The 11982-nt window shown below is 42.4% G+C and overlaps 1 protein-coding gene across 1 annotated transcript; it reads right to left on the reverse strand.

Moving 5' to 3' along the window:
* Nucleotides 1-351: 351 nt before the first annotated feature.
* Nucleotides 352-4616, reverse strand: LOC128753849 (transcription factor Sox-10-like). Its single transcript, XM_053855989.1, has 4 exons — nucleotides 4369-4616; nucleotides 3421-4029; nucleotides 2554-2825; nucleotides 352-2200 (listed from the first exon to the last, which is right to left on the reverse strand). Exons 2-4 carry the CDS (start codon nucleotides 3846-3848, stop codon nucleotides 1437-1439), a joined length of 1464 nt encoding a protein of 487 aa, XP_053711964.1. The 5' UTR covers nucleotides 3849-4029; nucleotides 4369-4616; the 3' UTR covers nucleotides 352-1436.
* Between the last annotated feature and the right edge of the window lie 7366 nt (nucleotides 4617-11982).

Here is an 11982-nt window from a genome sequence, read left to right on the forward strand (position 1 = left end):
CTCAGGTGGAGCCAGAATGAAGGCGCAGAGCAGCACAGAAGTCCAAGTGTTTGGCTGAAATTGGTCTTGCCTCTGGCTTTTCACATTCCCCTCACTCACTCCCCCTGTGAATGGCTGCCTTTGTTTATTCCACAGAAACACGCAGACTCCAGCCGATTAAATGTGTGGAATTAGTCGTCAATTTTCGCCTCTCACACACAAATACGCTAAACAGCTGAGCTCCTCCTGGAGCACTAATTGTTTTGTTATTACACTTCACACGTCAGTGGAATGTTCATCATAATTCCCTTCGAGACGTCATCATGAACCGCCAGTCATTTTATATAAATAATCAATTTAATGGATGACAACAATAATATTTCAACATTGCTTATTGTGTAAGGAAGCAAATGCTCAGGCAAACGTGTAGCACACACTTCCAGAATGATGATGTGGCACACCATGAATTATTACTCACATTAAAATATAAACTACATAGTAAGAATGTCAGTATAAAATGAGAAACAATGCATCATAAATCTGTGGTAAAGACCATTATTCACATTGATGATGAAGAGAAGCCGTGTCTCCACTCCAAACAAGGAAAACTGCAGGGAATAAAAACGGGCTTTGGCCTACATGCAGTGCAGAAGGGTCATACATGTGATTCTGGGTAATCCTTAAGTAGCGCCCAAAGCTGGCCAATTATCTCAGAAGATTTGTTTGAGTCCTTGGACTTTAGCGTTTAACTCAGGTATGAATCAGATCATAAGTAGCTGATGTATTAAGTAACTCAATAATGAAAAAATGTTTCGCAATTGAGGTGAAGTTGTCTTTGAAAAGCATCGATTCATGGAGTTGTGTTTCGCCGACGTTGGCACAAAATGAGGTAAATGTCTGTGATAATGCGCCGTTACAAGCTCTTGTTCCCTCTCTTTTTCCTATGTTTCCCAGTCATCATCACGCTTCAGTTCAAGAAGTCAGCGGGAAAGGACAGAAACAGTTATTTACAAAGGGAGACGGGATCATTGTTGAGCATGCTTTTCCCAAAGCAACGGTGCAGTGGTGTGATATTAAATAAGCCACAATAAAGTTACAGTCTAACACAATAAACAACAGACTCACTACTGATATAAAACAACAAGGTTTTTTTTTTTTTTAAAAAAAGGTCATCCTTAGTTTGGTTAATAAAATCAGATGAACCATTTTATGGTCACATCTTCTCTGCTCCTTCATGATGGCACAGTTTGTTAGGCTTTATTAATGTGCTGGTTTGATTGACACGTGATTCACACTGCACGGTGTGACATTGTGGCGGCTGAGACCTATTTTATTGGCTATAAAAGTAAAAATATTACATCAATATGGCACATACATACACACATTCACTCATTTATACTCATGCACTCATCCACTCACACTCGTCCCATATTTCCCATCAGCTGAGCTGCTGTCCCTCAAGGTCTTGTGAGTGTTGTGTAAACAGGCTGCTCCCAGTGTGTGGGGCTGTGGGAGGGGGCCACGCTTGAGGGGTCTCCAATGGTGGTGTACAGAGGCCTCTGTGTTGGGCCCATGTAAGAGAAGGCTGAGTAGAGCCCTGGGGTCTGGCTGGAGTGGGCGTAGTACGCCCCAGTGGCCTGGTGATCGCCGTACTCGAACTGAGCTCTGCTGGCCAGTGAGGGGAAAGCGGAGCCGTAGTGAGGCAGACTGAGTGGGGTGTAGGTGACGTGGGTGCCTGAAGAGGGTGAGGACGAGGCCTCGGCGTAGTGGCTACTGGAAGCAGACTCACTCTTGATCTGGGCCTTGGATGGGTCGGAGGAAGACGGCGAGGCCTGGGGCTGCTGCTGCTGCTGTTTGGAGAGCCAAGCGGAGTGACCACTGGCAGCTGCCAGGGCGTAGGCGTAGGAGGCCGAGGATCCAGCGGAGGTCGCCCCCTGAGGGTGGCCATTGGGAGGAAGGTACTGGTCAAACTCGTTGACATCAAACGGCTCGATGTTGGACATGACCTCGTGGCTTATCTCGCCAATGTCCATAGTGCCAAAGTCAATGTGGGGTTTCGAGCTCGGACCACCAGATGTGCCTTCAGCCACCAAACCGAGAGCTCCCCTGGACCCTCCGGATCCTCCGGATACCCCCGCTGCCCCCTCTCTCTTTCCATCTGAGAGCTTCCCAGACTGGAGCTCTGTCTTTGGGGTGGTGGGAGGAGTGGGAGGGCTGTGACCTGAAGGAAGAGGAGAAGAGCAAGAAAGTTAATTCACCACTTGAGAAGACTATAGTCTCATTTCTTATGGTGACTACATAGTAGCACTAGCATAAGTAAAAGATTCTGCTGTGGCAACCTGGTCTTTTTGTATGAAAACAGAAAGTGTGTCTCTTTTATTTCTGTGTTGTATTGACAATGTTGAGAATGTCTTTTCTTACAATATTGACTTTAAATGTGGGATGCACCACAGTCTGTAGGGTTGTGGTTCCTTTCGATGTATCTACAGGGGTCTACAATGGAGGATCCCAAGAAGAAGGCTGGGATCCGTGCCACAGTGTTTGACCGTGGCAGCAACAATTACTTTGACTCACCAGCAGGATGGTGGTGGTGATGGTGATGATGGTGCATGTCGCCCAGCGGAGACCCAGGCCCTCCATTGTGCTCCAGATGCAGGGTCTTGTAGTGCGACTGGGAGTGACTGGCCTCTCCCTCCCCCTGGCTGTCGGATTCATTAGCAGGAGCCAGTTTGCCGTTCTTGCGTCTCCGGGGCTGGTACTTGTACTCAGGGTAGTCCTTCTTGTGCTGTTTCCTCAGCCTCTCCGCCTCCTCGATGAATGGCTTCTTGTCGTTCTCATTCAGCAGCCTGCAGGGGCAGAACAGGGAGTGATTTATGACTTAAAAGCTCTGGGTCCCTCATGAGATCTACAGAATAACTAATGAGTCATGAGGAGAAGGTAGCAAACATCGACGGCATTAATGAATATCTCATTAATTAATTCAATATTTCACCTCATTTTGAAAGGCAATTATTGATTTTTCACTTGAAAATCCCATTCAACTTTAGCGATAAATACAGTGATCAAATGGGACCTGTAAGAGCAGCACAGCTGCAGCCCAGCTCGGCCAGTATGATCATATTCATAATGATCGAAAGGATTATGATTAAAGTAGTGTTGAATGAGTAGTCAACCTTCCTGTCAATAAAAGAAAAAGTGATGATGGTGAATGCTGTAGATATAGTTGAGAATACACTAAAGATATTTGAATTCTGATGCTATTCCACAGTTACTCTTCCATATTATTTAACGTCCTTTTTAAACCACTTATTGTCAGCACTTCATGGGAAAAGCTTCTTGTCAAATGTGTCACCTTATTGTCCGGTTAATAACTGTTTATTTCTAGACTAATTGGACCACGTCTATAGAGAGGGAGTGTGTTTCCCCTGTGTGGACACAAACCTCCACAGTTTCCCGAGGGTCTTGCTTAGTTCGGCGTTGTGCAGGTGTGGGTACTGGTCAGCCAACTTCCGCCGGGCCGCCTGAGCCCAAACCATGAAGGCGTTCATGGGCCGTTTGACGTGCGGCTTCGCCTTGTTCCCGTTGTTGGCCCGCACAGGCATCGGCACCAGAGTCCAGTCGTAACCGTCCAGCACCTGACTGACTGCCTCTCGGATCCCGATGGGGAAGCGATCGTCTTCTTCCTCAGATTTGGGTCGGGATGCGTCATCCGGGTCCGCCACGCAGAGCGCGGTGAGCTGCTGCGGCGGGCCGAGAGGTGAGTCCTGGCGGGGCGGCACTCCGGGGTGAGCCGGTGACAGCGAGCGTGCATCGTCCGAGCCTCCGGGGCTCAGCTCCGCCTCGGACAGACTGTGCTCTTCGCCGGACATGTTGTCTTGGTTTAAGCAGAATCAAGCACTTAACAAATAAAAAAAAATTAAAGGGAAGTTATCGTTATTTTTCAGGCGAATGTTCCGGTCACAGCTAGTTGTTTCCAAACTCAGCCATGACGTCAAATATCCAAATCCTTCTGGCTGACTTGAAATCCGTTTACTGAGAAATGTGCTCCACCTTAAAAGGAAACAAGCAGGTTATTGACATAACTGATATAGATATAGCCATCAAACCCTTAAAGTGCGCCTTTTGATGATGTTTAAGCGAATGCTACTGGCTTCCATCTTAATTCCTACACTCAAAAAAAAAAAAAAATAGAATTAAATTGCAATTTCTGAACCCTTGCGACGTTAAATTGCGCCGTAAGAGTAAACTTTACATTGCGACACAGGCGCCAACTTGAATCGGCTGTTTCTTCTCCAATCGAAACCGACACAGATATTCTTGATAAGAATAACTAACATAATAATTCACTTTCATATTAGCACGAAAAAAATGGAAAATTGCGTAACTTACCAATTTGGAGGTGCAGTGGTTGGACATGGGAGTGTGTGTGTCCGAGTGTCGCCGATGAATGGCTGCTCTGTGTGGCAGCAGCAGGTCTTAAAGGAAGCCTTGTGAGGAGGACTGGAGCAGAAAAAAAGTGATTAAAAGTGGAAAACATTCCCAGAGAAGCATTCCAGCACAGCGCTGGCCCCGCCCGCCGCTCGCCGCTCTGTGCGCTGATTCGCCCGCGCGTAACCGCTCCGCTCTCTGATTGGCTCCCGGCAGCCCGTACAGTGAGCGCGTCGGCGCGTCCATCACTGCGACATTTCCAGCAGAGAAGAGGTGAGATTTGACAAGTAAGACGCTTCCATGACTCCACAGAGCCGCCATTTAGAGGCAGGAGAAGGCCAGCTTTGTTTGGCGGTGTTGACATGCCGTATCAAACAAATAAACAATCATGAAGAGAGTTATTGCGTCCTTTGGTCCCGACTTAAAAACGGTGCCACGGGGGTGAATGAATAAATTTACCTGGATTTATTCGGAAACTCTATGTCCTGTTGACATCTGTTTGTACCTGTCAGTATTATTATGGGGTAAAACCATACCTTTATTTTGCCCTGAAAAAGTCGTCCCCTTTATTAGACTAAAAAAGGGTTATGTTAGACTTTCTTTCTTTGATGCACAATGTTATATGGGATCTTTATTTTCTTAAAATTGAATAAATGAATGTTTATTTCAATCTCACCTGATACGTTGTAAATGTTAAATGGCGTTTAAAAAATAACGTTCATAATTTTACATTGCACTCAAGTCAATGTTTCTTGCTACACGATAAAGAAGAATGTAATTGAGCGGAGTGTAGAAAATTCCGGTTAATCTGTCGCAGTTCATCATGCGATCATTAATGTATACGGGTTTGATTTTCATGTCAGATTTCGGTAAGCAGTAATTTTAACAAGTTTCGGTCACTTTTTCGGTTTACAAACTTTACCACCTACATAATATACTTACATTAAATGAGCAAAATAGAGTGGAAATATGAGTTCTGAAACAGGAAGACATGAATATAGAAAGGGTCAGGTAGGCAGCCTGCTCTTTACTTGGTAGAATGACTTATATGCGCACGCATGTAACGTCCAATACATCAAAATCACGTAACGACAAATATACTCTCACAACAAGATGGACTCAACCCATGGTGTTTTTCAGACCCCAAATATCGCGCGCCTTTTGTCACCAAGAGTTCGGTGTTTGTGCTTTTAATTCAATATATCACTCATGACGAATATCTTTTTACTGCTTCAAGGAGGGGAAGACGACACGCACACGCACGCGCGCGCACACACGTACACACCCGCACGCACAATAAGGCCTGTGTCTCTCTCCTCTCTTTAGTCTCTTTGTCTGCATCTCAGGTGAATTGTAACCATGTGATCAAACGCCCTAGCCTCTATCCATTAAGCCTTGTAAATGAAAAAATGGGGAACAAAAAGCAGTTTTGTGCGGCAAACATGGAAAAAATTGATAACAGAGAGCGATGTGTGCGTCTTTCTGCCCTTATGTCCGAGCATAGACACTGGTCTCACACACACTGAACACACCCAGACAGGACACTTGGGTCTCTGCAGCTGCTGCGACACTCTTATCAAAAATATTCGAAATGGATTTGGTACAGCAGACGGGGTGTGTTGAGGGTGAAGCGCCACAATCGACCTCATCGCAGCTTTGGGATTCGTCTGAGGCCTCCAACAAGTGAGTGTTGTGCGCGTATGTGCGAGTGCGCGCGCGGATGATGTGGAAAACTGCTAAAATGTGGACGGATGCTGCGGTTTACCGGCGAAAGTGGCGTTGAGCCCCCAGGGGAACTGGGGACCCCCAGCAGGTTAGACCGATTAGAAATTCAGCTCTTCATAGTGATGTGCGATATTTACCTTTGGACGACGTGTTAAGCATTTGCACACGCTCGTGTAAATAATTGTTTCAGCGGAAAAAGCCGATTCATATTTGTAGTTGCTGCAGATGACGTCGTGTGTGTGACCCTCTGACGGAGACTGGCAGAGCAGAGCAGACAGTGTAAATATAACACAAAACCTCACAATCTCCTTCAAAGGAAATAGGCATGGCATTTTGTGACTATATAACAAGATGTCATTGATATAATTCCAACAATGTTAGGTTGCTAAATATTTAGTCAACACTTTCATATAATTAAATGTAGCAATATTGTAAGTGGGTGCATATATTTACAACTTAAATCACCGTTTTCTTAAATATTTTTTATATTATAAAATAAGGAATTCAATATTTAATAGTTAGCTGCAACGAGTAGCGCGCACCCAAAAAGAGTAGAGTATAATGGAAAATGATAAAGCGTTTTTTTCTCTCCCTTATTCATATACCTTAAAATAATCAACACAACGATTATCTCAACCGTTTAATTTAAAGCATTATGAATAAAATATTTATTTTACATTGTGAAATATTTCTAAAACGTCACATAATTATTGACAATCACAGTAAAATCGCATTCTTTAATTTATGTCGAGTAACATTGTCTCGAAACGTCACTACGTAGTGGGCACAAATGCTCGAATGCAGTTTAAGTCCTGCGTTTTAAATATTTATTAATTTATTTCTAACAGAAGAAAACGAAGCAGTTATCAATGTATTTACATGATTTTAATTCGTATTGTCACAAGTCAGTTTAATTGTTTCAATAAAGCAAGAGAGTTGAATACAGATTATTTATTCAAGAAAAATACTTGGGGCAAGAACAATTCCAATTTGGCGCTTATCAAAGTTTTTCCAATAATCAGATTTTTGTCAAATGACGATTTTATTTTTATTATTATTATTATGAGCATCCTGGAAGCTTTGACCCAACACAGTCGTGTAAACGTGATTATTATGCTTTAGTCTGACATTTTGTACCCTTTATAAATTTAGTCTGGAGCGAAAATTAATGGCGCAAACTTTTCTTCCGCGATGATTTTGATAATTTACAGGCGCATGTTTTTCTTTTCTCGAGGGCCTTTTAGAGTTTCACCTTTTAAATCAGATTTGTTCTGCGTCCAAGACAACAAACCAGACTTTGTTCGGGTGAACTTAGCAAATGTGAATTTGAGGCTCGACAGTATGCGGTTCGTTGATGACTGCGGTTCGCCCGCGGGTAAATTGCTCCTGCGCGGAAAAAAGTAGGCCTCGCCGAGTTCGTGGTAAAGAAGAGGCGAGTCATACACCACGAGATTTTACTTAATTGTCTTTAAAAAAAATAATCCCTATTTGTTTTTGGAGTACGTCGAATAGCGGCAGGTTCACATCTCTTTTTTTCCCCCACAGTCATCACTTCCCTCTGATGTGCGACACCTGACTTCTTTACCCATCTGATTTTTTTTTTTTTTTTTTTTTTTTAAGGAGGACGATCTCAGCTTAGTTGGTAAAAATAATTTGCGTTGAGGCGCTTCACTCCACCCAATGGTCGATCAATATTTGAGGTCAAGTGCAATGACACTGCCAGTGACTAGAGTGCTGAATATTTCCACTCACCAATGAAGGATATCTATCTATCTGTCTACATAAAATTAAACGTTATTTCACTCAATATTTTCAGCTATCTGTATGTCAGCATATTTAGAACAGTCATAATATTTTATATAACCGCAAATGTTGACTTTAGGATTTTTTTAAAAATAGAAAACTGAACTACAACAATTGTGGATTCCAATCCCAACACCACCTTTCAGCTTTAGATCTCTTTTTAGACTTGTTAGGTTAGGTCGATAACATGTAAGTAAATGTAGTGTTCTCTGTATTGTCCTACATTTTTGAAGAGTTCTTGTGGTCAGAATTGGCCAGAACGTTTCAAGGTTGCAAACCCAAACAAGCATGAACAAACCAAATCTAAACAGAAAGACCCCAGGCTCACATTTCCTAAACCTCAATCTGGAGTCAAATTTGGGCCTTCTTTATGTCAAAGAGAAAAGCTTGTTTAAGATTTTGCATTACCATTAGACAGGGAGGGCAGACAAAAGCATGCGTATACTGCCAAAATACAAAAAAAAAACAGAACAAAATAAAAAACCTTAATGATAGACCGTCGCCTTGTTCTGTGATAAACCAGTGTTCGAGCAATATTTCTAACAGAGTTACACAGAGAGTATGATGTACTCTTGTCATGCAGTCACTTTAATCGCATAACTTTAGGGTCACATTGTGAGTCAAGTATGTTTACTACATTGTGCTGCCATTGCTCATGCTGAGAAACAAGATTAGTAGCTGAAGAAACTGTTGATAAAGTCGTCCTAACATACGAAACAATGGCAACTGACTCTAAAACAGCTTGCTTTTCTGTTTACATAAATGTGTTGACATGAAGAACATTTTTTATGCTGCTAAAAATATATTTCTAAACTGTATATGTGATTTAAAAGAACTTGTCGGTATCTGTTCTGACTGATCCAAACCTATGATAAATAATGAGGAATTAATTTCATATATAAACATGATCTAAATGAAGATTCTATGCACTTCCTTGCATTCTACATGTGGTGTGTGTCATGTGTGGCCTCGGGGCGACTGTAAGTGAAAAGAGAAAATCAAGCTCACATGGTCTCATCAGTCTCTCTCTCTCTCTAACTGGCCATGTGACTGCTGTAATGAGTCTCTCCATGGCCGCAGACCACTGTGTCACAAGAACCATGCTTCCTGTAGCTCCTGGGGGAGAGGATGGGTGGACCTCGTCCCATGATCTCCGGGGTCAAAGAGTCACTTTTCAGGTGCACGCTTTAGTTATGGGCAGCGACTTTCACTCATGATGACAGTTTCAGTGACCTTGTTGATAATCACTGTTTTTACCATGAGAGAAATGAAATTTGTCCAAAACTTAAACCCAGTGTGACATGTCCAATGTGCTCTGCATGTATGAAGTGAAACTGATACTTTTTGAAACACTTTCATACAGTTAGACAAGAATCGATGGCGGCTCCGTGCAAACCTGGTTTCAGTAGGTTTTCTCTGTCATAGCAAACGTAGCCTCAGTCTGACAGTTGGTGCGGGGCCATTTGTGGCCCTCCATCAAATTTGATGTGGGCCCAGCAGCACTCGTAAGGAGGCTGATTTTCTAATCCCCACTTATGCAGATGTGGCAACCTGCAAATATGTATAAATAATGATACAACTGTATCATCTATTTCCATTTGATCATGTGAAGAATTGAGTTAAAATAATACGTACTGTACATGTTATTTTGTTTTGAAAGCTAAATATCTCAACTTGGGAGGCGTCATAAAGGCGTGCCGAAGTGTGTATGATCAGAGTGGATGATCATACTGTCTGACCATAAACAGAAAAAAACAGAACTGGGATAATATAAAAAAAAACAATGTCATGTCATCTTTCAAGGAGGCAACATATACTGCTGGTGATGCACTGGGATTGTACGTGCACTTTAACAGGTACAAAGTGCCTAGAAGTGTTTCATGTCAAGAGACAGAATAGTGCATGATGCCAACATAATGTGCAGTTTTAAAATGTTTGGATGATATTGACATTTGGCAACAATTTGGCAATAAAAGTGATTCACACGACACACACTAGCACAAAGAAGTGAAGTCATCTGTATGCGCCTTGATCTGAGCATGATTATATTTTAAGTTTGGGCAGGATTTGGGATTGCTGCCTCAGTTTTAGTGGCGTCTGTGCACCTGGTCAGCTTATTTAAATTTTGAGAGGAAAAATGACATTGGCAGTTAGCCATCCTCATCCTCCAGCATATATCACTGTGTGAGAAACACACGCACTGTAGCTATGTGTGCACTGTTACATGAATACACAATATTTGCAGATACATTTAAAACAGGCAAATACATTTTGTAGCATTGATAAGTCAGATAAAATATAATAAATGACTTCATAGAATAACTAGAAATTTTTCATCCCAGTTTGTAAACGTGAACGTAATGCCCCAAAAGGCTGGTTTGCGGTGTTGAAAGAGATAAACTGTTGTGATCTTGTTACAGTTTTTATGTGCGCAAACCTTCAGAAAAGCCCATACTACCTGTCCTTTGACAACACCCAATCGTAGAATGCAAAAAATGTATTTTGTTGTGTGCTGTACCTCCAATATCAAGTTACGGTGAAGAAAGTGTCCTCTCTTCCATGACCGCAACAAAGGTTATTGTGCCGAGTGTGTCTCAATGCCACATTCAATTGCGTGAACATTAATGTGAAATGTGTTCCCAGTGAAACCATTTGTATAAAGGAGCCTGAGAAAAAAAAAATCTACCTCTGGATTTGACTCCAACTAATGCAGTTATAGGAGTTCGGCCCGTGAACCCAAATCAAAACTCCAGAGGGGAATTCCTAAAGATGGGGAAAAATGGATAAAGCTGACAGACTCAGTCAAAAGAAAAGAGGGACAAACAAAAGGAAAACATGGAGAGTGGGGAAACATGCAATAGCTGGGTCACATTCTCTGCTAAGTGGATGCGTAATAAGTGGAAAGTATTGGCTGGCATGTCAAGGGCAGAGATGAATGGCATCATTTGTTCCAGATGATAAGAAAAGACACAAAAGGATGTGAAATGATGTGCCTGAAATGACGGCTGGCACCGAAGCACTTTCTGAAGAAGTCCATGGCGGCTGTGTGTAAGAGCGCTGCGACCTTCCATGGTGTTGTCCATATATAATTCAGGTGCCCTGGGATGTTTTCTCAGTGTGTGAAAAATGCGCTGCGAGGGGAATTCCAGCGCTTCATCCTGACAACAAATAAGTCTCATGTGACCGTTGAATTTCAGGCGGTACTGTACATCAGATGAAAAACAGTCAACTCTGTGACTGTTCCGTTTCTCCCATTACCACTGACCCAATTTATTCTTTTATCTGCTATCATAACTTGGCAGGAAGATACTTCATGAGCATGTCGACATACTGTGTTTTCTACTCTTCTTTTCTTTGATTTTTGACTGTTGCAAATCTTTGATGGAGGCGGAACAGATCGGCGATCGGACAGGTGTGGTAATCTCTCGCTCGAGACACAGGCAGGATGAGAGAGTGAATGACTGAGCAGCCATGGTCGGTGTTGTGTTAGAGATGACTTGTACAGGGAAGTACTATGGTACACAGAGCTTTGTAGCAAATTGTGACAAGGGTTGGATTGTAATGTTCGATGATGAGCACGAGCGACTAAAACCTTTGCAAGTGAAGTACTGCGGACGGCTGATTTAGTGATACATGGGGCTGGGACTCTGCCAGAAGGGTGTGGTAATGCACTGGACAGAGTCGGTCTGTGCAGCCTCTGATTGTATTTGTGGGGCCCTCATGAGGCCAAAGAAACTCTACAAAAATATTTTTTCCTTTGATCATTTTATCCTCATTCATTGCTATTTGAGTTCCAAATATATTAATAATGATTTGAATTTTTTCCCCCAGCAATTTACACTTAAACTAAATTTGATTGTTTTAAAGAGTAATGCAAGTTTTAACATTCTTCTGTCCATCAAAATGAGTAAGTAAGAGATATTTAAAAACATACTTCACGATAAAGTACCTTATGACCACGATAAAAGCACAATGCTTCCAATATAATTACTGTAATGTTAAAATTTGGGTTAAAATCGAAGACTTTTTCTCCTGTTTTTTGGCTTG

Source organism: Synchiropus splendidus, chromosome 2, assembly GCF_027744825.2.
Source record: "Synchiropus splendidus isolate RoL2022-P1 chromosome 2, RoL_Sspl_1.0, whole genome shotgun sequence".
Classification (NCBI taxonomy): Eukaryota; Metazoa; Chordata; class Actinopteri; order Syngnathiformes; family Callionymidae; genus Synchiropus; species Synchiropus splendidus.